At 27.8% G+C, this 25,346-nt stretch overlaps 16 protein-coding genes across 16 annotated transcripts; 8 read left to right on the forward strand and 8 right to left on the reverse strand. All coding sequences in view use genetic code 12, as the record gives it.

Moving 5' to 3' along the window:
* Positions 1-126: 126 nt before the first annotated feature.
* Positions 127-1,605, forward strand: ARO8 (bifunctional 2-aminoadipate transaminase/aromatic-amino-acid:2-oxoglutarate transaminase; the record flags this gene model as incomplete). The annotated part of the gene is made up of 1 exon (XM_051759401.1): positions 127-1,605. The coding sequence occupies one exon, from the start codon at positions 127-129 to the stop codon at positions 1,603-1,605; it is 1,479 nt and encodes a 492-aa protein (XP_051612782.1).
* A 205-nt stretch (positions 1,606-1,810) lies between these two features.
* Positions 1,811-4,653, forward strand: HIR1 (Hir1p; the record flags this gene model as incomplete). Its single annotated transcript, XM_051759402.1, has 2 exons — positions 1,811-1,847; positions 1,907-4,653. The coding sequence occupies 2 exons, from the start codon at positions 1,811-1,813 to the stop codon at positions 4,651-4,653; spliced, it is 2,784 nt and encodes a 927-aa protein (XP_051612783.1).
* Positions 4,654-4,680: 27 nt separating this feature from the next.
* Positions 4,681-5,310, reverse strand: KGF55_004494 (GET complex subunit; the record flags this gene model as incomplete). The annotated part of the gene is made up of 1 exon (XM_051759403.1): positions 4,681-5,310. The coding sequence occupies one exon, from the start codon at positions 5,308-5,310 to the stop codon at positions 4,681-4,683; it is 630 nt and encodes a 209-aa protein (XP_051612784.1).
* Positions 5,311-6,176: 866 nt separating this feature from the next.
* CKB1 (casein kinase 2 regulatory subunit) lies at positions 6,177-7,121 on the forward strand (the record flags this gene model as incomplete). The annotated part of the gene is made up of 1 exon (XM_051759404.1): positions 6,177-7,121. One exon carries the CDS (start codon positions 6,177-6,179, stop codon positions 7,119-7,121), a length of 945 nt encoding a protein of 314 aa, XP_051612785.1.
* A 176-nt stretch (positions 7,122-7,297) lies between these two features.
* KGF55_004496 (J-type chaperone) lies at positions 7,298-7,948 on the reverse strand (the record flags this gene model as incomplete). Its single annotated transcript, XM_051759405.1, has 1 exon — positions 7,298-7,948. One exon carries the CDS (start codon positions 7,946-7,948, stop codon positions 7,298-7,300), a length of 651 nt encoding a protein of 216 aa, XP_051612786.1.
* Positions 7,949-8,068: 120 nt separating this feature from the next.
* On the forward strand, positions 8,069-8,800 carry KGF55_004497 (U2-type spliceosomal complex subunit; the record flags this gene model as incomplete). Its single annotated transcript, XM_051759408.1, has 1 exon — positions 8,069-8,800. One exon carries the CDS (start codon positions 8,069-8,071, stop codon positions 8,798-8,800), a length of 732 nt encoding a protein of 243 aa, XP_051612787.1.
* A 321-nt stretch (positions 8,801-9,121) lies between these two features.
* KGF55_004498 (uncharacterized protein) lies at positions 9,122-9,940 on the forward strand (the record flags this gene model as incomplete). Its single annotated transcript, XM_051759409.1, has 1 exon — positions 9,122-9,940. The coding sequence occupies one exon, from the start codon at positions 9,122-9,124 to the stop codon at positions 9,938-9,940; it is 819 nt and encodes a 272-aa protein (XP_051612788.1).
* A 584-nt stretch (positions 9,941-10,524) lies between these two features.
* KGF55_004499 (Ty1/Copia family ribonuclease HI) lies at positions 10,525-12,921 on the reverse strand (the record flags this gene model as incomplete). The annotated part of the gene is made up of 2 exons (XM_051759410.1): positions 10,525-12,734; positions 12,912-12,921. The coding sequence occupies 2 exons, from the start codon at positions 12,919-12,921 to the stop codon at positions 10,525-10,527; spliced, it is 2,220 nt and encodes a 739-aa protein (XP_051612789.1).
* Positions 12,922-13,245: 324 nt separating this feature from the next.
* On the reverse strand, positions 13,246-14,556 carry KGF55_004500 (uncharacterized protein; the record flags this gene model as incomplete). Its single annotated transcript, XM_051759411.1, has 1 exon — positions 13,246-14,556. The coding sequence occupies one exon, from the start codon at positions 14,554-14,556 to the stop codon at positions 13,246-13,248; it is 1,311 nt and encodes a 436-aa protein (XP_051612790.1).
* A 530-nt stretch (positions 14,557-15,086) lies between these two features.
* Positions 15,087-16,296, forward strand: MUQ1 (ethanolamine-phosphate cytidylyltransferase; the record flags this gene model as incomplete). Its single annotated transcript, XM_051759412.1, has 2 exons — positions 15,087-15,159; positions 15,245-16,296. 2 exons carry the CDS (start codon positions 15,087-15,089, stop codon positions 16,294-16,296), a joined length of 1,125 nt encoding a protein of 374 aa, XP_051612791.1.
* A 369-nt stretch (positions 16,297-16,665) lies between these two features.
* Positions 16,666-16,959, reverse strand: STF2 (Stf2p; the record flags this gene model as incomplete). The annotated part of the gene is made up of 1 exon (XM_051759413.1): positions 16,666-16,959. The coding sequence occupies one exon, from the start codon at positions 16,957-16,959 to the stop codon at positions 16,666-16,668; it is 294 nt and encodes a 97-aa protein (XP_051612792.1).
* Positions 16,960-18,347: 1,388 nt separating this feature from the next.
* SOD6 (Sod6p) lies at positions 18,348-19,496 on the forward strand (the record flags this gene model as incomplete). The annotated part of the gene is made up of 1 exon (XM_051759414.1): positions 18,348-19,496. One exon carries the CDS (start codon positions 18,348-18,350, stop codon positions 19,494-19,496), a length of 1,149 nt encoding a protein of 382 aa, XP_051612793.1.
* Positions 19,497-19,589: 93 nt separating this feature from the next.
* KGF55_004504 (arginyltransferase) lies at positions 19,590-20,984 on the reverse strand (the record flags this gene model as incomplete). The annotated part of the gene is made up of 1 exon (XM_051759415.1): positions 19,590-20,984. One exon carries the CDS (start codon positions 20,982-20,984, stop codon positions 19,590-19,592), a length of 1,395 nt encoding a protein of 464 aa, XP_051612794.1.
* A 244-nt stretch (positions 20,985-21,228) lies between these two features.
* KGF55_004505 (transcription factor IIF subunit) lies at positions 21,229-22,404 on the forward strand (the record flags this gene model as incomplete). The annotated part of the gene is made up of 1 exon (XM_051759416.1): positions 21,229-22,404. The coding sequence occupies one exon, from the start codon at positions 21,229-21,231 to the stop codon at positions 22,402-22,404; it is 1,176 nt and encodes a 391-aa protein (XP_051612795.1).
* Positions 22,405-22,784: 380 nt separating this feature from the next.
* On the reverse strand, positions 22,785-23,021 carry RPL38 (60S ribosomal protein eL38; the record flags this gene model as incomplete). Its single annotated transcript, XM_051759417.1, has 1 exon — positions 22,785-23,021. One exon carries the CDS (start codon positions 23,019-23,021, stop codon positions 22,785-22,787), a length of 237 nt encoding a protein of 78 aa, XP_051612796.1.
* Positions 23,022-24,120: 1,099 nt separating this feature from the next.
* Positions 24,121-24,993, reverse strand: KGF55_004507 (mRNA splicing protein; the record flags this gene model as incomplete). The annotated part of the gene is made up of 1 exon (XM_051759419.1): positions 24,121-24,993. One exon carries the CDS (start codon positions 24,991-24,993, stop codon positions 24,121-24,123), a length of 873 nt encoding a protein of 290 aa, XP_051612797.1.
* Between the last annotated feature and the right edge of the window lie 353 nt (positions 24,994-25,346).

The raw sequence follows: 25,346 nt of genomic DNA on the forward strand, positions 1-25,346 counted from the left end.
TCATTATATTCCTTATATAAATATTCCATCGATATTAGGTGTCTAACAATTACCAAGAACTTTCTGAAAAGTACCTTTTTAATTTGAAATTGAATTCATACACTATTCCATTGACCAAAAAGCATTATGACTCAAACAAAATCACACAAGTCCAAAGACTTGAGCCACTTATTATCAGCTGAAGCTAAATCAAGACAAAACTCACCATTAAAAGATGCTTTCAAATATTATAAATTACCTGGAATGACATTCTTGGGTGGTGGTTTACCATTGTCAGACTATTTTCCTTTCAATAAAGTCACAGCAGATATCCCAACTCCATCTTTCACAAAAGGTATAGGTGAACCTTTAACTGAAGAAAGTAAGACAACTATTGAAGTGTTCAAAAAAGCTGATTTAAATACTCCAAACCAAGTTGAATTATCTAGATCTTTACAATATGGTTACACCGAAGGTCAGCCTGAAATTATTAGCTTTTTAAAAGAGCATACTGATGTTGTGCACAAAGTACCTTATGAAGATTGGGATTTAATTGCAAGTGTTGGTAATACCGAATCTTGGGATTCAACATTGAGAACATTTTGTACAAGAGGTGATTCCATTTTAGTTGAAGAATATTCTTTTTCATCGGCTTTAGAGACTGCAAATGGTCAAGGTATAAACACAGTTCCTGTAACTATGGATGAATATGGTATCATCCCAAGTGCATTAGAAAAATTACTAGCAAACTGGACTGGTAACAAACCAAGATTATTATATACAATTTCAACAGGTCAAAACCCAACAGGTTCTTCATTAAGTGCTGAAAGAAGAAAAGAAATTTATGAAATTGCTTGTAAGTATGATATAATAATAGTTGAAGATGAACCTTATTATTTCTTACAAATGGAAACATATACCAAGGATAAAGAAGCTAGAGAAGGAAAAACTGTTCATGGACATGAAGAATTTTTAAAAGCTTTGGTTCCATCTTTTATTTCACTCGATGTAGAAGGAAGAGTAATAAGATTAGATTCATTCTCAAAAGTTTTAGCTCCGGGATTAAGATTCGGTTGGATTGTTGGTCAACAAAAATTATTAGAAAGATATGTAAGATTACATGAAGTTTCAATACAATGTCCTTCAGGATTAACTCAATCTATGACAAATGCATTACTTCAAAGTTGGGGTCAATCAGGTTATTTGGATTGGTTAATTGGTTTGAGAGCAGAATATACACACAAAAGAGATGTTGCTATTGACTCATTAGAAGAATATTTTCCAAAAGAAGTTTGTTCATATGTACCACCGGTAGCAGGTATGTTCTTCACTGTTAATATAGACGTGTCTAAACATCCAAAATTTGAAGAATTGGGAGAAGATCCAATACAAATTGAATCATTGATTTATGAACAAGGAATAAAGCAAGGATCATTAATGATTCCAGGCTCATGGTTTAAATCAGAAGGTCAATCAACTCCACCTCAAAAAAATTTACCAACTAATCCTGCTCAAAAAACTCATGTTTTTTTTAGAGGTACTTATGCTGCTGTTCCATTAGATCAATTAGTTCTCGGATTACAGAAATTTGGTAAAGCTGTTAAAATTGAGTTTGATTTGGAGTAAATAGTAAATAAAATATTGAAAAGTTTGTAAGTATTTGAAACATTTGATGTTCATGATTGTCAATGTATTGATGAAATTTTATTTTTCGCGTTAGACACCTAATCATACAGAATATGATTGTAATTATTGTTATTAGCACAAAATATACTTGAGCTATAAGAACTCTTAGAATCTGAATCATACATACAACCGATGTTTATATAGCATGCAAATTTTGAAAATTCCATGGCTTGGCCATAGCAGTATGTAAAATATGTAATCCAGAGGAATGTGATTTTACAAAGTACTAACAATTATCAAGCTGAGAATAAACAAATAAAGTGTTACTCAGTTGCAATTAATCCAAAAGGTACAAGACTAGCTACTGGGGGTTTAGACGGGTGCATTAAAATATGGGATACAAACACTATAAACTCGTTCTTTAAAATACTGGAGTCTCCTCAAAATTTGAAGAAAACTAATGGCACGTTAAACCATGAAAGTACACCTGAGTTACCAGATAAATCATTACAAAGGCCAATGTGTTCTGTTTCAAGACATAATGGTGCGGTGACATCTCTCAAATTCTCACCTGATGGTCGTTGGCTAGCGAGTGGATCAGATGATAAATTGGTTTTAATTTGGGAGAAGGATAATACTCAAAGACCTAATTCTTTTGGAGTTGAACAAGAAGATTTGGAGCATTGGACAATTAGAAAAAGATTAGTAGCTCATGATAATGATGTTCAAGATATATGCTGGTCTCCTGATGGTAATTTATTAGTAACCGTGGGACTTGATAGATCAATTATCATTTGGAATGCTTTAACATTTGAAAAAATTAAAAGATATGATATTCATCAATCAATGGTAAAAGGGATTGTTTTCGACCCTGCAAATAAATATTTTGCAACAGCTTCAGATGATAGAACTGTTAGGATATTCAGATATCACAAAAAATTGAATGAATACAATAATTATGAATTTCAAATGGAACATGTTGTAACTGATCCTTTTAAAAAATCACCATTGACTTCATATTTTAGAAGAATGAGTTGGTCTCCCGATGGTCAGCATATAGCGGTACCTAATGCAACTAATGGACCTGTACCGTCAGTCGCAATTGTAAATAGAGGAAGTTGGGGATCTGATGTTTCATTGATAGGTCATGAAGCTCCTGTTGAAGTATGTTCTTTTTCTCCAACATTATTCCAATGCCCTAAAGAAGATAATTTCCAAACTATTTTGGCTACTGGTGGTCAAGATCGAGCTTTAGCAATATGGTCGACTTCTAAATCTAAACCTTTAGTTGTTTTAACAGATATAGTTGAGGGTGCAATAACTGACATATGTTGGATGCACGATGGAAGAACTTTATATTTCAGCAGCTTGGATGGATCCATAACTTGTATTCATTTTGAACATGAAGAATTGGGACAAGTTGTAAGTGAAGAATTAATTGATCAACAATTAAATAGATATGGTGCTGATAGGGAATCTACAATATTACCAGAGAGTGTAGAGCAGTTACGTTTAGAAGAAAATTCTAAGGATGCTAGAGCTTTGGCAATAAGAAAAATGATGTCAATGGAAGTTAAGAAATCTTCGACTTCAACACTTGAGACAAATCCGAAAGAACCAGAACCTATAGTAACAACAACACCTTCATTGAAACCTACAAAATCAATAGACGCAGCCAGACTACGTAAACAAACCATTACGATTACAAAATCAGGAAAGAAAAAAGTTGCTCCATTATTAGTATCATCATCACAACCTTCGATTATTACACCGCCATTACAATCGACCACAAAAAGGAAAAAATTACAACCTATCTCTAAGCTATCACAAACATCATACAATCTACCGAAAAATGGTCTTGCTACTGCTGTTTGTGGTATTAAAATAAGAGGATCAACGAATAACCTGGCAGTCGATGAAAATGTTATTAAAGATAATGATAATGACGATATAGGAAATACTACAAACGTAGATGACGTTCAATTATCAGAGTCGGCATTAAGAAGGCAAAGAAATAGGGAAAAGAGAAAATATTTAGAATCAAAATATCCAAGTTCCTTCAAATTTATAAGTAATTTACCTGAAACTTTATTTGCTAATAATGCCTTACAAAATATAGAAATTAAGAAAATTTATAAAGCATATGCTAATAATAAAGATATAACTACGGAGTTATCAACTGGTTCATCAATTGATTTTGATGAGGATTTGATGTTTTCTGTTGTCTTTGCCAAAACCAACTTCAAACAACCAGAAATTCCCGAATTAAATCAAGAATCAAAAGAACTTGTATCAACTATTGAAGTTAGAAATGGTAAACCTTGGCACGAAGATCCAAAACAAAAGGATCGAGATTTTGATGATCCAACTAAAGTCATTGTCTATACAAACGAAGATTCGAAACGTAAATTTACATTATTTTTCCCATTTAGAATCCAACAAATTTTACCAATAATTGATAATTCATTACTTAGATATTACGTATTATGTTCATTCAATGGAAGTTTACAAATTGTATCTGCAAATACGGGTAAATTATTTTGTCCCACGATTGAGATATTTGAAAATGTCATATTTATGAAATACTATAATTCAAATTTAGTGATAATGACAGCTTCGGGTTTGATATATGGGTGGAGATTTACGAATAACTGCTTGAAAGTATACATGAATAAAATCTCAATTGCTACAGTTTTAAACTTGATTGAGATCGATCGGAATGTCACAAAATTAGTAACTCCTAATGTGAAATCAATTGAATTAGCTGATGATGGGACTCCTTTTGTTTTGACTGACGTTAGTAATGATATTTACAAATATTCAATAGAATTAAGTTGTTGGGTGAAAGTAGTTGATTCTTGGTATTATAATGTCAATACAGATATTACAAACTCGGAAAATTTTAAAAGAATCTTTCTTAAGTCAAAATCAAGTTTTGAAAAAGAAAAATTACTCAATAAAATCAACACATATAGCTTTGAAAATCCAAATAATATATTAAAAAAAGTAATGATTGAAAGAAATCAAGAAATGATTGAAATGATATAGATTCAATACACAATATATACAATGTAATTATTTAATCTCTTTTACTTTGGTTGATTCCTCATCTTTGCTTGGTGCAATTGGTTTAGAAATTGAATTTTCAAATGGAAATTTAATAAGAAATACTAAATTATCTAAAACATAATTAACACAAAACATCCAACAAGTTAATCCAATTATACCACTTTTAAAAAATGGTAATGCTAATATCCATTCTAAATAATTAGGAAAAATACCAGTTCTTAAATAAAATAATGCATTTTTCCTACAAAATATTCTTAAAAACCAAATCGGTATTGTTGTAATGATAGTAATTGCAATTTTAGTTATATTATCAATTGATGATTTTTCTAATGAATTTATTTCTTGTAATTTAATTAATTCTTGTTTCAATTTGTCTATTGATCTATTAATTTTGGTCCATTTGGCGTATTCATCTTGAGCACTTATAGATTTTTGTTGTTTAATCAATTGAGATAATTCATGTTGTTTTGTTGTATATTCTTTAAATGATGAATTTTTATTTACATGAGTGAAATAAAAATTTGAGATATGATTTTGAATTGTTTGTTTGCCTATAATTGAAACTATTTTTTGTAGAAATAATACTACTATTGATATAAGTATTATATTATATGGATCAATATCAATGGAAAACATTGTTGATATTATAGTAGAATTGATCTAGGATGATAATAATAATTTTCAATCTTAGAAAAATATAGAGGTGAATATCGCACTTTAAATTTTCAGACACAATCATTGTTTTTGCGACACTCGATCAAAAATGAAAACAATAAGGCCACTCAATTGGTACTTCACTTGTGGCTAGATTGATAAAACTAAAAAGTCATAATTCTTCTTCAGTTTTTGATTTTTATACAATTCATCTTGTCTTTATAATACTTATTTGATTCACCAACCAATTCAAGGTCAATTAGATCTTCTTTATTGAATAAACTAGTCTATTTCATTGTAATTTTTAATCTTTAAATTTAACTCGAAGTAAAAGAAGAAAAAAAAAAAATTAAAGAATCATCACCAGAAAAACAAAAGAATTAGAATTTAATAAATATTACAACCCTTTAGTTAAATATTTTAATCATATATCACTGAATTTACAATCAATCAATCGTTTAGAGAAATTCGATACTATTTTTCTCATTCTTATCTAGTATATCAATTTCAAAAAATCAACACATCATATCAAATAATACTACACTTTACATAGAGTCAGATTAACACTACATATCAACGAAAAAAATAAAAAAATTAGTAAATACGAATAATATTCAAAACTGATAAGTAAAATATCAAATTTACATAAAACAATTAACTCATTCATTAAACGATTAACGAAAAATACACAACCAAATTAGATTTGAGCTAAATTACAGTAGAAAATTTTATTTCATAGCATTCACACCAATTTTTGATACTTAATCTTACTTGACATTCATCAGTACTCAATCTTTTTCATAAAATAATAGTAACACTATTGGAGCCTATATTATAACCCATACAATATGCCTAGTGATCCGGAAGACGATTATACTCCTTGGATCCAACAATTCTGTGAATTATTCGGACATGATTATTTTGTACAAGTATCTCAAGATTTTATTGAAGATGATTTTAATCTAACAGGATTATCCCTGCAAGTTCCATTTTATAGAGAAGCATTATATACAATCTTAGATTATCAAGTCGAGACAGCAGAAGATCATACAAATACCACTACAACCACTACGACAACAACCAATAATAACAACAACAATAGCAATAACAACAATAACATAAACAACAATAATAATAACAGTAAATCCAAATCATCTAGCACATCTGAATTACCAAACAAATCATTACTAGCACATCTGGCGGAATTACTATACGGTTTGATACATGCTCGATATATAGTGTCTAAACAAGGACTAACGGCAATGGCTTCAAAATTTGAAAAAAATGATTTTGGTTCATGTCCAAGATATTTTTGTGATGGAATGCATTTAATACCTGTTGGATCAACTGATATACCGGGTCAAGAGACTGTAAGATTATATTGTCCTTGTTGTAATGATATATATATACCTTCAAGTTCAAGATATTTAAATATAGATGGTGCATTTTTTGGTACTACTTTTCCTGGATTATTAGTAAAAATGTTTCCTGAAATAGAAAATCAATGTAGAATTAGAATACAGAAATTTAGTCAGAATGATTTTGGATTAAAATTATTTGGTTTTAAAATAAATGAATTAAGTTCAACTGGTCCTAGAATGAAATGGTTAAGAACACATCCTAAAACAATTGAAGAGAAAAAAGAATATGATTATTGTGAATATAGTGTACCAAAACTAACGTATTCGGATGATGATGGAGAGGAAGAGGATGATGATGAAGATGAAGATATGGATGAAGATGACGAAGAAGAACTAGAAGAAGATGATGATAAAACAATGGCAAGCGAATGATAATTGCATAAAGAATTAAAAATAACATTACCAAAATTTCGAAATGAGTAAACAATAAAATTTGAGTCAAAGTTTCAAATATAATATTAATTTATGATCTTAGGTTAAGTTTATAGAGTTTTAAGATTTCATAAGTATAATAATAATGTTCATTAATTGATTAAAATCATTTTGTTTTAATGAGTAAGATGAACAGGTTTACCTGGTTCCCAATCTTTTATACCATTTTGAATATTTACCCAATATTTTAATTTTATAGCATCAATTATTAATTCATCCCAATTAATTGGAGATTTTTTAAGTTCTTTTTCAATTTTATTACAACTTTCTTCGATTCTTTCATCATTTTCAATTTCTAAATTTTCTAATTCTTTTTCCAGTTCACTTAATTCTAATTGTTCATGAGCTTCCATTACTTGTAATAACATATTTTTATAAATTAATGAATTTTCAGGACTTGAATTTTGAAAATCTGATATATATTTTTTAGAAATTGAATCATCTTGAATATCCTTTCCAGTTTTTAATTTAATTATATGAGCTAATCTTAAATAAGGATTTCTTAAATTTGTAAATGCCTTGTTTATATTTGTTGAACTTACAGCTTCAGATGTCTTATCTGGATGATTTATACTCTGTAGAGTTCTATATTCTTTTCTTAATTGTTTTTCATTTATTTGAAATGAATCTTTTGGTGGTCCTGCGTTGGGAAATGATTTTGGAAATAATTCAAAATATGATTGTGGTACTGATGTAGAATTGAATCTAATTGAGCCGACTGTGATTTGTTTTAAAACTGGCCTTAATAGTAGCCTTCTATGAATCATGATCTAAGTATTGATTTTAAAAATAAAAAAATATGGGGGTGGAATTCGATCGGTGGAAGAAAAATAATTAAATTGTTTTAAATTTGCAACTATTAGTAATTCAATTTGTTACATCATCATATGTTTAAGAAAAGAGTAGTTAAAGATCCTACTTCAACAAAACGAAAATTATTTGATACAAACAACGATGATAAGGAGGTAACAGAAGGATTCAACACAACTTATGATAAGGAGATACCGAACTCAAAAAAGTCAAAACTATCCACTACAAATTCATCATCATCATCCCATACAACGAAAAAACCATCATCATCCATACTATCCCAGATCGAACTTAATCAAACAACCTCAGAAAAACTCAAGACCAATGAAGACAAATCAACTACAGAAATAATCAAATCCAATCCCGAAACTAAAACTCCACAAAATATAAAATTAACAACAATTACTGATTTTCAACCAGATGTATGTAAAGATTTTCAACAAACTGGATATTGTGGGTATGGAGATACATGTAAATTCTTACATATAAGAAATGAATCTAAACAAAAAATACCTATAAAAAAGGATTGGGAAAATGTTATAAATGAAAATGAAACAAAGCTGCTGATTAAAAAATCAAAGACTTCCAAAATTAATAATGATTTACAGCCTTTCAAATGTGTTTTATGTAAACAAGATTATAAAAATCCAATTAAAACTAAATGTAATCATTTATTTTGTTCTTCTTGTTTTATGAAAAGGTATAAGTCGGAAAAAAAACTGAAATGTTTTATATGTGGTGAAGATGTTGATGGAATAATGATACCTGTTAATCAAAAAGAGTTGGATAAATTGATAAATGGAGAGTAGACTTGTTTCTATGTATGTATAAGATATGACCTTAATGAATGTCAAATGATGTCTCTACGACCGGTTATAAAATCATTTGGATCTAAGCCGCATCGACTTGCTACACAAAACTTTATGCGTTTAATTCTGAGTTATATTTAGAAGTTATGATATAGCAAACGATGAAAAGTTAACAAACCTTCGAATGGTAACCTATAGAAAATAAAGCCAACCAGATCGAAAAGCTTATGTTGATTCTATTCGTATCAGCCGTACACTAAATTTTTAAAGACAATTCGTCATCACTTATTTGCTATCATTCCATCTCACTACATTTAAAAAATGTCTCAATTTCAAGAACAATTAGAAAATATTCCTGGATATGGAATTGCAATGGATAAATTTAATGAATATGCTGAAGATCATTGGAATGTAGGAGTTGATCCATATTATGATAAAAAAACTGGTAAAAAATTAAAATTACCAAAAGATATAACTACAAAAGATGAACAAAAATGTTGGAATAAAATTCAATCATTAGCTTGGCAACATGATAAATGTATGTTAGGAAGTTGTGGAATTGGAATGGATTGTGGATTAGGTTTAGTACCATTTGTTGTGTTTTTTTTTCCAGTATTAGGACCATTAGTAATGTATGCAATGCATTCAAGATTAATTGCAATAGCTGAAAAACAATTTAATTTACCAAATAAATTACAAGCTCAATTACAATCTAATATTGGATTTGATTTATTAATTACTTTTCCACCAGTTATAGGTAGCTTTTTTGGTTGGTTACATAGTTGTTCTACAAGAAATGCAGGATTAATATATGCGTATATTGATAAAATGGCAAAACAAAGAGCAGAAAGTGGTATGACTTACGGAGGTAGAGGTGTTACTGCTGGTAATGCTGGATTGAATCAACAACATTTTGGACATGCTAATCAATTTCAACAACCAACTCAGCAACCACAACAAACACAACAATCACAGCAACATGCAAGAAATGTACAATACTCACAACCACAACAACCTCAACCAGCTTATAAACAACAGAAACAACTGACATTTACAGCATTTCAAAAACTGAAAAATCCTCGAGCGAATGTAAATAATACTATTGAAGTTGGTCAACAACAACAATCTGGATTTATATAGAAAATACTATTAAATGAATAAAGTAAGATCCTGATTTTGATTATTATATCTAGTTTTGGTACATGTATTAATGAGAAAATACTACATGTGATGCTTTTGATTTTACAATTACCTATTTAGATGTAAACGTATTTTTTCTTAGGTACTTCTGGGATTGGAATTTCATTGAGCGACTCGCTAATTAAATCAACAGTACCAAGCAAGTAGCATCGAACTATTTAGTTCATTCTGTTAAGCAATCTTGAATCTTGAGAGGTCAATTCGTGATGATAGTTAGAATCTAAATTGTGTTTCAAAACTCGAGTTTAACCTAAAGGTACTATTTGATTTCTTTTTGGTAGCAACGTATTCCTCGTTGTTAGAAAACGAGACCAGAAGTGCGTGCGATTAAAATAGTGACAGTTAACTTATTTATTAACTGATATTGATAGAAAGACTTAATTAACTATTAACTTATTTCTTATCATTTTGATAATGTTTTCAACTATTTTATATTATTCTTTAACTATTCAAGTAGTATTATGTACTCCTTGAATTATATTTCTCCAATTTATCTGTAAGATCTAAATTCATATCATTCATATTCATATTTCATTTTGTGTCATTAATGGATTTTCAACACTTCCCTTTTTGTCTAGATTATCATGAAAGACAAATTCATGTAAATCCATTTGAATTAAATATAATAGTTCTTGATATGAATCTTTTTGTAATAATCTTGTTTTCAAATCTTCAAATTGAGTTTTGCCCATTGCTTTAGTAAAAATATCAGCTAAATTTTCTTTCGATGGAATCCAAATTACTTTTAATATTTTCAAATCTAATACTAAATCTTTTATATAACTTAGATTTGTATCTATAATTTTCTTTGAATGTCTAGCATTAATATTATTTGAGTTTTGAGCTACTACTGAATTATCAGTTCTTGCAATACAATCTTTTACATTACATTCCAATGATATTAAAAATTTTCTAATATTTATAGCTTCTTCAACTGCAAGTGTTAAACTATGCATTTCAGCAGCAGCAGTACTAAGTTCTGTAATTCTTTGTTTCTTTGAATTCCATGATATTAAATTTTTATCAATATATATTATTTTTCCTGATACTGAATGTCTATCACTTTTTGGTGCAAAACTTGCATCTGCAAATATTTCAATTTCTGAGTTTAATAATTTATCAGTATAAACATGATCTCTTTTAATATATTCAATTCCAAAATCAATTGTATGATTTATATATTTCAAACAATAATATGCATTGTCCAAATCTTTTATGGTTGGATTACAACCTTTTGATGCTAATACGAATACAGCAAAACATATATCTGGTCTAGTATTGTTTGCTGCCCATAATAATGATCCTGTTATAGATTGATATTTTCTTTTATCATAATCATTTAATAAATTTGTATCTTGCTCTTTTTCATAAAATACGGAAACTTTACTTCCCTTCACCTTTTCATTATCTTTAATTATAGGTATATATTTCTTATCAAGATGTTTAACATCACAATTATTAATTAATTCTTGTAAAAACTTAGGTTGATGTATTCTAATTTTATTATTTGTATGTTCAAATTGAATACCTAAGAATTCTGAAATTAATCCTAAGTCTTTAAATTCAACAAAATTCTTTAAATTACTTGTAAAATTATTATAAATTTTATCATTTGAATATACTGTAAATATATCATCCACATAAATTGAAATTATTATTATTTCATTATTTTCTTCCCTTAAGAATACTGTTTGATTAACATCAACAATTTTAAATTTTAATTCTTCAATTAATATTTTACTTAACATTTTATACCAACACCAACCCAGCTGTCTTAAGCCATATACAGCCTTTTTCAATTTCCAACAATAATTTGGTCTGATGGAAACTCCAATTGGTGCATACATATAAATATCTTCTGGGCTTGTAATTTTTGAATTTAAATAAGCACATTTTATATCTAAATGATTTATTTTATAATCTTTATTAATTGCTAAGTTTAATAATATTCTTATATTAGTTAAAGTAGTAACTGGAGCATATAGTTCTGTCCAATCAAATTCATGATTTGCTCTCTGTGTAAATCCTCTAGCAACTAATCTTGATTTATATTTCATTTTCTTCAATGAATCATTTTTAATGGTATTTACCCATCTACATGTAAGTATTTTCTTATTAGTTGGAATTGGTACTTCTTCATATACTTCTAGATTTTTAAATCTATCTAATTCTTCTTGTCTTGCATCAATCCAACATTTATCATTAAAATTTATTTTATCAGCAATTGTATATATTTGTTCAATATACATTTCATCTTCATATTTTTCTGGTGTTTTTATTTTTCTTCCTGATCTAGTTATATATTGTTCAGAATGCATTTTTGGCGTATGAAAATCTCGTGGATTATAAGTCTTCTTTTTAGACTTGCTACTACTCTTTTGTCTCTTCGCAGCTTGCTCCATACTTTTTTGACTTATATCTGAACATTTTTCATCTTCTTCAATCTCTGACTTTATAGGACGTATCCCTGCCTCACCCGTAGAAGGTTGATCATTCTGAATATGCTCTCCATTAGATTTCCTATTATCTTCATTACTGGTATTTATATCATTATTGATATTTGATTTATTTATATCAATTTCCATATTATCTAAATTTTTCTGATTACTCAATGTAACCTCATTATTTTCTATACCATTAATTATCTCCCTCTGAAAATCATGAGTTGGAGTTGAGATAATATTATCATCTAATGGTGGTACCTGAGTCAAATCAGCTGATGATGCTAAAGGCGCTTCAGTTTCATAGTCACTAGATCGTAATGTAGATTATGTAATATAATTCTTCAATATGTTTAGTGTCATGAAAGTTTCCTTTAATTGGTCCAACATATAAATTATTTTCTTTCTTTGCAACTGGTATTACAGGATGTGTGCGGTACGGATGTGTGCGGTACGGATGTGTGCGGTACGGATGTCCATAATATAAAGATATGTATCAGTTATTAAAATTAAAAGTTTTTGACTAGTTAGTTGTGATATTGATACTATATTTACTCCAACTTCTGGTATGTAATAAACATTAGGTAACTTTATTGTATAATCATTAATTTTGATATTTAATGTACCAGATAATTTTGATATAAGTTCCAAATTACCAAATTTAAACTTTTTCTCTTCAGTTTTTTCTAATTTTTGAACAATCTCTTTATTTGATATCACTGAACTACTTGCACCTGAATCATATATTATATTATCTTCACTTGACTCATTTGTTGGTAAAAGAAACATTTCATGAATTTTATTTCATTGATTTTTATGTTCCATAGATTTAGTTAATGATGAAACATTTTTAGCTAACTCTTTGATATTTTCATTAACTTCAGCATTAACATCTCTTTTATTTTTATCGTATTCATTTGATCTTGAATGTTGAAAAACTTTTGAGACATTAGGATGAATTGTTTTTTGATTATATGACGATTTACGATTTGATTGTTTTTGATTTCTTCTATTATTGATATTAGTCGGTTTTGTAATTTTATTCGTATTTGTATCAGATGTCATATTTTTTCTTCTATATTTTGAAGCTGTTGATTTTATATAATCAATACATTCTGTGTGATCTAATCTTTTGGGAGTAAATTGAACATCATTTTTCACTATGGTTAAAAACTCATCAATATTTGGAATTTCTGTAGTTTTATCTTGTTCCCAATTTTTAAAATATGAAACTAATTTTTTACAAAATAATTTATTGAAATCATGATTAATTGCAGTTTGATATGTATCAGTAAAATTTCCACTGATTTGTCCTTTATTTAAATATAACACAAATTTAATTAATTCATCTGTTTTAGCTAATTCTTCAAATTTTCTTCTTCTTTCAGTAAATACTTCATAATCAATTGAATTAAGCTTTATAGCTACAGCCTGTGCTAACCTATCATTTATAGCATTAGATAAATTAGGATCAACATATGTATCTAAATATTCCCATATAACTTTTAAATTTATTTCATCTCGATTAGGAAATTCATCATGTATTGATAATAATTTTCCATCTTGTAAATTAATACTTAATTTTTCATCAAATTTTTCAATTAAATAAACTATTTGATCTGGATTTTTGAAATGAATTAATCTTATTTTATCTATCTCAGGATCAAACTCATTTGGTGTTGTAATTGCTTTTTTAAGACCGCCATAATGATCAAATATTTTCATCATTATTGATTTCCATTTGATTATACTTTCACCATCTCTTATATTCAAAGCTGGTTGATCATTAATAAAATGTTTATTGAGATCTTCACATTCTTCATTTACCCAATCTCTTGCTGCTTGTATAAACTTGAAATTATCAGCAATTTCTGAATAATCATTATCTTTCGAATAAACTCTATATTCGTTTTTACTTATTCTTTCTTTCTCATGTCTTTTTGAACTACTTTCTGTATTTTCAACTGATGGACTTCTTTCTTGTTGTCTGGAACTTGATTCTTGTAATCTTGAATTTGATTCTTCCAAAGGTTCTTCATCAATTGTTCCTGAATAAAAATATTTGTTTAATGATTCTCGTGTAGAATCTTTTTGTGCTGATTCTTGATAACTCATTTTTGAATTATAATTTTATCAATGAATATTTTTGAAAATTCTCAATTGAATATAACTATCAACTATGAAATACTTGATTAACTTATCACTATCTGCGAAATGGTTATCGCTTTTGACTTCTAATCTGTTAGAAAACGAGACCAGAAGTGCGTGCGATTAAAATAGTGACAGTTAACTTATTTATTAACTGATATTGATAGAAAGACTTAATTAACTATTAACTTATTTCTTATCATTTTGATAATGTTTTCAACTATTTTATATTATTCTTTAACTATTCAAGTAGTATTATGTACTCCTTGAATTATATTTCTCCAATTTATCTGTAAGATCTAAATTCATATCATTCATATTCATATTTCATTTTGTGTCATTAATGGATTTTCAACACTCGTGTGTTTCAAATTTCTATTATCTTGATTTATTTTTTGACAAGAAGTTGTGTTGCCAAATTTTAAGTAAGATTCATAAAACGGTCATAAAACGGTCACCTAAATATTCCCCTTTTCCAACAACCACCAGCACATAAAATGTATGAAAGACCAGAAGGAATAGAGAATTGTCGAATTTGGATTGATGGATGTTTTGATTTTGCACATCATGGTATGTTAAGAAATTCAAAAGAAAATTGCACGGCTTATCAAAAAATCAAAATCAATTGATCACTAACTAAACTGAAATTTTATAGGACATGCAGGAGCAATGTTACAAGCTCGTCAATTAGGTAAAGAATTATATGTTGGAGTTCATTCAGATGAAGAAATTTTAAAAAATAAAGGACCAACAGTAATGAATCTTGAAGAAAGAATTACAGCAGTAACAGCATGTAAATGGTCAACAAAAACAATACCTAATGCTCCATATGTTACTGATCCCAAAATAATGGAAGAACACGGATGTCCTTATGTTGTACATGGAGATGATATAACAACTGATGCAAATGGAGAAGATTGTTATCAAATTGTAAAAGATTTAGGAAAATTTGTTGTTGTTAAAAGAACTCCAAATATAAGTACAACTGATTTAGTTGGTAGAATGTTATTAATGACAAAAACTCATCATTATAAAGATTTAAATAAAAATTGGAAAGATTTATTAAGTGAAGATAATTTAATTAGATTTAAAAATTATTCAACTGATGAAACTGGATTAAATAAAGGTTCTGGAGTTTATTTAAATATTCCAGATGAATCAGAATTGAAAACTATAGTTGAACCAAATTTTAATTTAAAAGATCAAAAATTAGTTTATATAGATGGAGGATTTGATTTATTTCATCCAGGTCATATAGAAATTTTAAAATTAGTTTTTGAAAAAGCTAAAACCGCAAATGCAAAAGTTATAGTTGGTATACATGATGATTTAACAATAAATAAATATAAAGGTTTAAATTATCCAATAATGAATATTTTTGAAAGATCTTTATGTGTATTACAATGTCGTTATGTTAATGGAGGTATAATATTAAATGCTCCTTATAAACCAACAAAAGAATTTCTAGATAAAATTGGTAATGTTATAAAAGTTTATCATGGACCAACTGAATTAGCTAAGGGGGTATATGAAGATATTGATTTATTAGAAAATATTCCAAAACATAAATTTGATAATATGAATACTGAATTTATTGTAAATAGAGTATTAAATAATAAAGCTGCTTATGAAGAAAGACAAAAGAAAAAAGGTTGGAAATCTGAAGTTGAAAAGGTTTTAAAAAGTAAAGAAGCAAGAGATGTTTAGATGTTTAAAGGAGGTTATAGAAAATAAGTGAGTTAACGACAGTATGTACAGAAAAAGATCAAGAAGATTTAAGTCAATGCAAGATAATTAAATAATGTCAGTTTCTGATGTTTACCTCCGGCATTAGTTTGTATTATTGGTTCAATAGGTAATAGATCATAATAGTTAATAAATAATTTGAACAATTTAGTATTTTTTTCAAGAATAAGAAATCATATATTTATTTACAAATGTAATTCAATTTATACAATAAATAAAACCATATCTTCATCAATCTCATCATCTCATCATCTCATCACACATAAATAGCATCTCACATAACTCACTCATGAATTTTCATCAACATACATTTAAGTTCTAATAACTCCTCTAAAATCTAGAATCAATTGCATCATTTAATCTATTAAATTTCATTTCATTTAAATCATGATTTGAATTTCTTCTACCATTACCTACAGAATTTCCATTATTAAAACTATTAAAATTATTATTATTTTTATTTGATTTTAAATCAATTTCATCACCTGGTTGACCCCAATTATTTTTTCCAGCACCATTTTTTTTAATTTTTGTTGGATTTGTATTTGAATAACCATTATGAGTAAACCATTTTGATTCTTGTGGTGATTTTTCATGAATTCCCCATTTTTTAGTTTTTGACATCTTTTTTTGTTGTTGTAAGTTTTATTTTTATGTTTATTAGTAGTTTAGTTTATTCTAGATCTAAAGTGGTTGTATAAATAGATTAATTGAATATATCAATTGATAAATCTATAGTATAAAAAAATAAAAATGAAAATTAAAAAGGGTTGTAAAATGTGTAAATCAACTTAAAACAGGGATATTTTTGGTTGTATTTATAGTTTTCTACTTAGTAAATTTAGGGGTTAACAATTTTTAATAAGGAGAGTAAATAAAAATTATAAAGATAAGAAAAATAAAATAATAATTGAATCCACTTATTTTTATAGAAAGGAGTAGAATTTTATATTTAGAACATTTCTTAATGATGTAATTGAAACTGATAAGAACACAACTTAAGTAGTGGCGTTATATAGATTTTGTTTAATGTTGACTCAAAGAATTAAATATAGAGCGGAAGAATGACCTGATGACTTTAGTTGATTACACATAAATGAAACATCAAAAAAGTTAGTGAGATTAATAATATTTAATGCAGAATCAATAAAGTGAAGTACTCAGAAAAAAAATGTATTTACAACGACCACAGACCAAATGATGTAAGAAATTTAAATCTCACAATGTCCAAAATACTTGTAGTAATACGATCTGAAATTAAAATTGGATCAAATCTAATTACAATGTAAGTTACAGCTGAAAGCTAAAACACTGAAACCAGTAAAGAGTCTTTATTTTGTTGAGTTTGATTCAACAATTTTTAAATGATACCCTGTTTGTTGTTCAAACAAAAATTAAAAAATGTGGGGAAAAAGTCACGCGACTAAAACATTAATTTTGTGTAATATTCTCTTACATTTTGTAACTTGAATGATCTTAAGTACTAATTAGGAAACTTGGTTGTTTATATACCTTACAAACTAAACAAAGAGTTAATCCAGCAAATGATTACGTTTGGCCCTTCGCTGAAAGAATTAGATAAAAACACGAATTAGTTGCTTTGTACATTGAATGAAAATTTAGGCTTCTTGTCACAGCTTCGATTTGTTGTTAATTTTTTGCAAGATAATTAGCGTAAGCACAATCATAATAGGTCTAGTGTCCTATAGTCATTACAAACTGTTTTCTACTTGACACTGTTTAGCTCCTGATCTGTTAATATGGTCAATTTTTGGATCAATCTCCCTACAATGCATTTTAATAGATCAGATCTTGAGATCGAGAGCCTAATTGTGTTATGTCAAACAGCCACTGGTCAAATTTTTTGCAGCCATAACCAAAAAAACAAAAATCGAAAGTTCCAAAATAAAATAGTAATCTCGATTTGTTTCAATACCAACCATTGTTTTAATCTCAAATAAAGAACAGTCTAAACTTTAGAATAAATCATAATTATTGAAAAAGGAGATAAAATGATATTATTAACAACAACAACTTTTCTTTTCATACTTTTATTTACCAAATTATCAATTTCAAATAAGGCACCAAAAATCAAGAAAAATCCTCAAAATATAGTTGCCATTGCAGATTTTCCTTTTGGTGGTAATAGAGAAATTCAAGGAAATATAGTTTTCACAACTCGTGGTAAATATGTAAATGTTCATGTTGATATGACTGGGTTTCCCAAGGATTCAGGTCCATTTTATTATCATATTCATGAAAGATCAGTACCTGAAAATGGTAATTGTGAAGCTTGTGGATTACATTTTAATCCATATCATGCAGATACTAATTGTTTAGATCAAAAACATGATGGTTATTGTCAAATAGGAGATTTAAGTGGTAAACATGGATTAATTAATTCAACATGTTTTGAATTTAAATTTACTGATCCTTATTTAAGTTTAAATAAAAGATCAAAATCTTATATTGTAGGTAAAAGTATTGTTTTCCATTATCCAAATATGACAAAAATAGCATGTGCAGATATTGAATTAGCAAATGATTTAAGATTTCAAAGTTTAGTTGATGAATATACTCAAACTGATGATACTCAACAATTAATTGAATTACAACAATCTTTAAAACCTGATTTTACATTTGATGGATTAGAAGCTTTAAAGAATGAAGTATATGAATCTGATGATGATGATAATAAGCAAAGTGATGGTAAAGAAATTGAACATGGGTCAGTTATTGATCCAATTTTAGAACCAATTGATGAAGATCAACAAGATGATGAAACAATATCAAGAAAAGAAAATATTAAACAAATTTTAAAAGATGCTAAAATTTTACCTCAAAAATTAGTTAATAAAACTAAAAATCATTGGTCAAAAGATGATGAAGATCAATTTAAATCAGGTCATAAATATCTTGATAATCAAAAAAAGAAAATTGAAAAATTTTTAAATTTCAAAAGTGATAGTAATAATAGAGCTTATTATCCAAAAAACAATAATTCAATTATTAATGAAAATTTATTAAATGGTGGTGGGAATAATTTAACAAATATAACTCTTCATGGAATTGCAAGTGATTGTGCAAATTTAGGAGTTGTTGGAGTTAAAGGTATTTTTATGAATTTATTATTTGGAATGTTACCTATTTTGGCATTTTGATTGGATTGGTGTATCTCTCATTCTATGGACATATTACCACATTTTTCTTCCATAGATAATTCAATAGCTTTTTAATATTACTCATATAAAACATTATATTACAATTGTTGAATTTTTAACCCTTTCTAAACCAAATACTCTAATACTATCAATTATTATTGATTTACCTTGTGAATTTAATTCATCAAATCTATACTCCATATCATTCCCACTCAACAGGATATTTTGTGAGTATGAATTACTTATCTTTCCTTCATCTAACCACATTTTAATTTTCCAAAGCGGTATTAGACCAGGCATCACATTTGGGATTTTATAAAAATTATTTCCTTTAATTCCATATTTCTTGCTTATTATATGTGCTATTTTTTTAGCCTCTACTTCAGTTTCTGGTGAACCATATATTAACTCACTTACGTTTACTTCATCATTGAGCTTTTTTGATTGAACATTTCCATTTACTTCACAATTCAACTCTCCCCTTTGATCTTCGTCTCCAATAACAAATAATCTTCCATTTTGTAAAAATGGTTTAATATCTTTCATTGGATAATAAGTTTCATTACATACATCTAATATTTCACCACCAAAATTTGCTTTATAATTCATTTTTACACAATCTTCAACATAATAACCTAAATAATACCAATCAAAACCTAATTTTTCACACATTACAATTTCATTAATACTTGAAATTACACCAAGTGATAAATGTGCAAAATCTGTATCCCATATAAAATATATGGATGATATTCCACTCGGTAGAAAATCTAATATTGATATAGCTATTAATTTATCATTTAAATAATAACATACATGAGTAGGACCAATTCTTTTGGGTTTTTCTTTAGACCAATTATGAATATCTAAATCAACCCAATCTTCTTTTTCACCTTCAATTTCATTTTTGGGAAATGGAGCATCACATAAAAACCTTCGAAATCCAACTTCACTAACATCTTGGGGATCATCATTATGTACACTAATTTGATATTTTTTATATAATTGATATTTTTCTTTACTAAATTTTGAAGGTTCAAATTTCACTTTAAAATTTTTTGATTTTAATTGAGCTTCAAATAATCTATTTAAATTAAATGAATTTTTAGGTATTGGATCAAGTAATTTTTCATCAGGACATATTTCTTTTATGAATTTATTTATTGATTTTCTTTGTTTTTTTGAAATTTCTAAATATGATTTATTGGTTCTAATGGTATATAATCTACAACAAGTTCTTAATAAATCTGGTTTATATAAGAAATCACCTGATCTTCTAAACCCACTATTAATTAAACTATCATATTCTTGACATGTCATTTCAATAATTGAAGTACCTAACGTTATTGATTTTTTAGTTGATGTTTCCTTATGTGGTTTATCTTTTAATAATTTTGCTTTACTCTCCAATGCAAAATAATCAGTTTTGGAATCATTGCAATACCCACAATGTCGTTCCTCTATGTACAATGGGGCTGAGAATAACATTTTGTTTAAACCATTTGAGTAATTGTTCCTCTTAATTGATACGTTTATTCACCGAGTTTTGGTTGCCAAATTTTAATTGATAACAACGAGAGAAATTTAAAACAGAATAAAATAAAATGTATATCAAGTTTATTATTACATCATCATCATTTTGATCAAACAATTGGATTCCACATAGAGCATAGGAATCATCACATATACATCACTGGTCTATATCTTCCACTTCTATCAAAATACCATATATATGAGTAGTTCAGTAAAGACTAGTCCTGTTAAAAAAGAACAACCAGAAATTAAAAAGGAGATAGAGAATGGCAAAGATGCTTCACCAACTCAAGATTATGATGAAGATCCTTCAATTTTATCTGATCCAGAGGATTATTTAGAAAAAAATGAAAGTTTAGATATGAACTTATCAAAAGCAGATCAAAAAGTATGGTTAGTTAAACTCCCCAAATATTTAATGGAAAATTGGAATAAACCTGAAATAATGTCAAGTGGTAAACAAATTGGAACTGTTAAAATAAGGAAAGATCCTAAGGGTCAATTACAAGTCAAATTAGTATTAAATGAACAAATACCTGATTTACCAAAAGAATATGATATAAGAATGTTAAATACTCAAGTACGAAATTCATATGCATTTACTGAAGAAAACCTAAAGAAATTTAAAAAGGAAAACACAGAAGTTACTGAACTTGATGAAATACCTAATCAACCTAAAATAGAAGAACCAGATGATAAAAGAAAAAAATTCCAACCAAGACGAAAATTTAAATTTTTTAAAGTAACTAAAAATAATGAAAATGGTGAAAATGGTGAACAAATTAAAAAATATATACCATTTGTTAAGACTATTCCTAAAAAGACAAATTTAGTTGGTAAAATAGTTCATGATTGTCAAATAATACCTTCTAGACATGATATTAATTATAGTTCATTAATAAGAAAAAGAGATGCAACAATGCAAGGACCACCAAGACCTAAAGTTACATTACTTAATGAAATTCCTGGAGTTATACAATCAAATGCAGGACCATCTATACGAGGTAATAATACTTCTATATTTTTAAAATCAACTCAACCAAAGAATAAATCAGAAGGAAGAGCAATAAGAATGCCAAAAAAGGATTTATTAGATTTATTATTTAGATTATTTGAAGAATATGAATATTGGTCCATCAAGGGATTAAAAGAAAGAACTAAACAACCAGAATCTTATTTAAAAGAATCTTTAGATTCAATTGCAACTTTAATTAAAAAGGGTCCATATACTTCAAAATGGTGTTTAAAACCTGAATATAAAAAATTAAGAGATGCTGAAAGAGCTGCAAGATTAGGACTTGATGATGAACAAGATAAAGAAAATGAAGAAGATGAAAATCATGATGATGATGAAGATATGGAAGATGTCCTATAGTTTTTCATAGTTGAACTAATGTATGTCAATTTCTAGTCTGAATATCCAATTTGAATGAGTCTTAAATAAATTGTCAGCAAGTTGTTACATCAAACGCTCTTGTGAACTCTTGACGTTAAAATAAAATCGAACGTGATTGATTGTTCAAATAAACTCAGACCTTATTTCGTCCCCATCTCATGCATTATAAAATCATATATTTCTTTTCAACAAACTCCAGAAACTCCCATTCATCTTCAAAATCATTAATCTTCAATCCCATTTACAAATTATTAATCAATGAATATCCCTGTATTTTTTATATCATTAAAAGCTATTTATACAAAAATCAAAAAAAAAAATTAAACGTTATAATAAATCCCCTACTCTTCTCTCCAAACTTATAAGTTTTTAACATCTAAAGTTGGTGGTAATGATTGTTGTAATTTTTTAGCTTTAGTAGCATCGTTAACTACTAAAGTATATTGATATCTAGCACCTCTTACTTTAAATTTAGTTTGTTTAAATTTTTTACCATTAGCATTAATTTTAGTGTTTACTTTAACAACAGCTGATTTGATATCTGATCTTCTTGCTAATTCAACGAATTCTTTTATATCTTTAATTTCTCTAGCCATTTTTAGTTATGTGTGTATGTATATGTGTTGGTTCTAGTTGATTGAATCGTTGTATCAAAGTGAAAATTTCATTATTTTCGTATGTAAAAGAAATATTACTGATACCCAAAAACGCGTGCGTAAAATAGGGCTTTACCCTATACTGAAATAATATTGATCAAATGCATTTCGACTACAGAGGCATCTTAATCTTGGACTTGTTCCTACTATCTCGATTCATAATTAAATTGTGACCCTTGCGATGATAGCCTTGTTGATTCTTTATGATATATCTGTCCTATCTGTTCATAGAGAATAAGCAAGAATATTATCGTAGGGTCATAATTTAATTATGTTGTGAAAACACTTCGACTGGAGTTAAATCTATGGAGCATCAACGATTTTGGCTTGTCATAGATAAAATCTATAGTGCTAAAGTTATTTGGGATAAACTTGTAGAATTGCCACTGAATAAGTTTATGGAATTAGCAAAGCTATAAAGTTTGGGTTCTTAGCAAAGTCATCAATGGGTTTGCTAGGCACATAAACTTTTTGACTTTGCAAACAACTTAACTGTAAACAAGAGGTTAGTAATGCATTAGCGGAGGATGAAGTAGTTGATGAAGACTAATAAATTAACAATATAAAGTAATATTGCTACTGAACAGCTGCTTTAACATGAGATAAATGAAACTGATCAGAAAGTAATTGAATTTTGATCTGGCAACCAACCAATTTACTCTATAAATTAATTGGAATTTCGTTTATCACCCGCTAAACTGATAAAATATCTGTCTACCATTGGTTTGTCCTTGAACAGACAATATATATTCAATTATTCGCCTTACTTCAAATATTTCAGATACTGATTGTGTGCAAATTTTGAAATAGCGTTGAGAGTTATTGATACCTACAAATTTGCCTCACGTCAATCAGCAATATTTTTAAATTAGAGCTATTCAATAGTAAGCTGCTAAGTTTCACTTTATCACGTCGTTAAATTCTTTGAACTAAATAAGATGTTGCTATGAGCTAATCAGAGTTCATAATAATGTCAATTTGTTTGAATATATGCTATTAAATGAATCACAACAATCACTATTTGTCCAAATACTGAAACCTATGTCTGATAATTTTGAGATTCCTTATAAATTTTCTCTTTATAATTAATTAATCTTTTAATTGAAATAATCCATCGTCTAGTTGATTCATTAATCATTATATTACTTACATTTTTAATACCTGTAATTCTTGAACTTGAACTTCTTGCATGAATACCAACATTTACAACACCAATTGGCCAACATACATTCCCAATACTTAATTTCATATAACTTTCATTTGCTTTGTTGAAACTATTAGTTTGTAAATAGTAGAATATTGTGGACAATGAAACTAACATATCTGTTGATAATTTGTCTGTCCTTAATTTGTATAAAAGTTTTAATAATCCCTTTTTAGTTTCTTTGAGTAATGCTTTGTCTTCCTCTGTTTTTGCATTGTTTTCCCATTCTTTGATGATTGTTTTAATGCATATTCTGATTTGAATCCTTAGTATCAATTTCTTGGTTTCGGCTGCCAAAATTGACTCGAGCGTAATTAATTGCTTTGTTGGATCTTGATAATATTCTTCTTCCTTGTCCAACCATGCTTTATACTTTTTATTTTGAATATCTAATTGTAATAAATATTGTAGTCTCTCGAATTTTTGGTCTTTTGTAAGGTTTTCATCTAAACCATTCAATTGTTTTAATCTTTCATCTATTTTATCTTCTGTAAGTTGAACTTCTTGATTTTCTGAATCTTTAGAAGTGACTAATTCAGCATTGTTATTCTCGATGATCTCGGGATCCTTGTTTGTTAAGTCTTGTCTATCCACTTTGGCATTTTCCACAGAATTCAATGTTTTATTCGACTTTAATTTCTTTGATTTGGTTTTATGTGATTGTTTCTTCTTTTTGATTTCCTTATTTAAAAGGTTTGTGAAGTCCATTGCTATATACTCATTTGACTCAGGATTAGGATATGAGTTATAATTATACTCTTTGGGTGTAGTTCGAAGGAAGTCGTAGTAATGGTCGTTGTGGTTCAAGTAATTGAATGAGTTAAAATCAAGGTAGAGTTATCTTCAGTCGGTATTATGCCTCATATCTTCCTATTTGGGATTTCTTAATGTTTCAACTTTAGCTTAGAACTTAATACGTAAATTCTATCGCATTTAACAAATTTAGTACAAATCCAAAGATCCCCAACTATTTCCAATTTAAGATCACTGGATTTACACGGGAACAAATCAAATTACATTCAGAACTAGATCAATTGAGTCAAACTATATACATAAGGTAT

Source organism: Candida pseudojiufengensis, assembly GCF_024610245.1.
Source record: "Candida pseudojiufengensis strain CBS 10847 chromosome Unknown scaffold13, whole genome shotgun sequence".
In the NCBI taxonomy this organism is placed as follows: Eukaryota; Fungi; Ascomycota; class Pichiomycetes; order Serinales; family Debaryomycetaceae; genus Lodderomyces; species Lodderomyces pseudojiufengensis.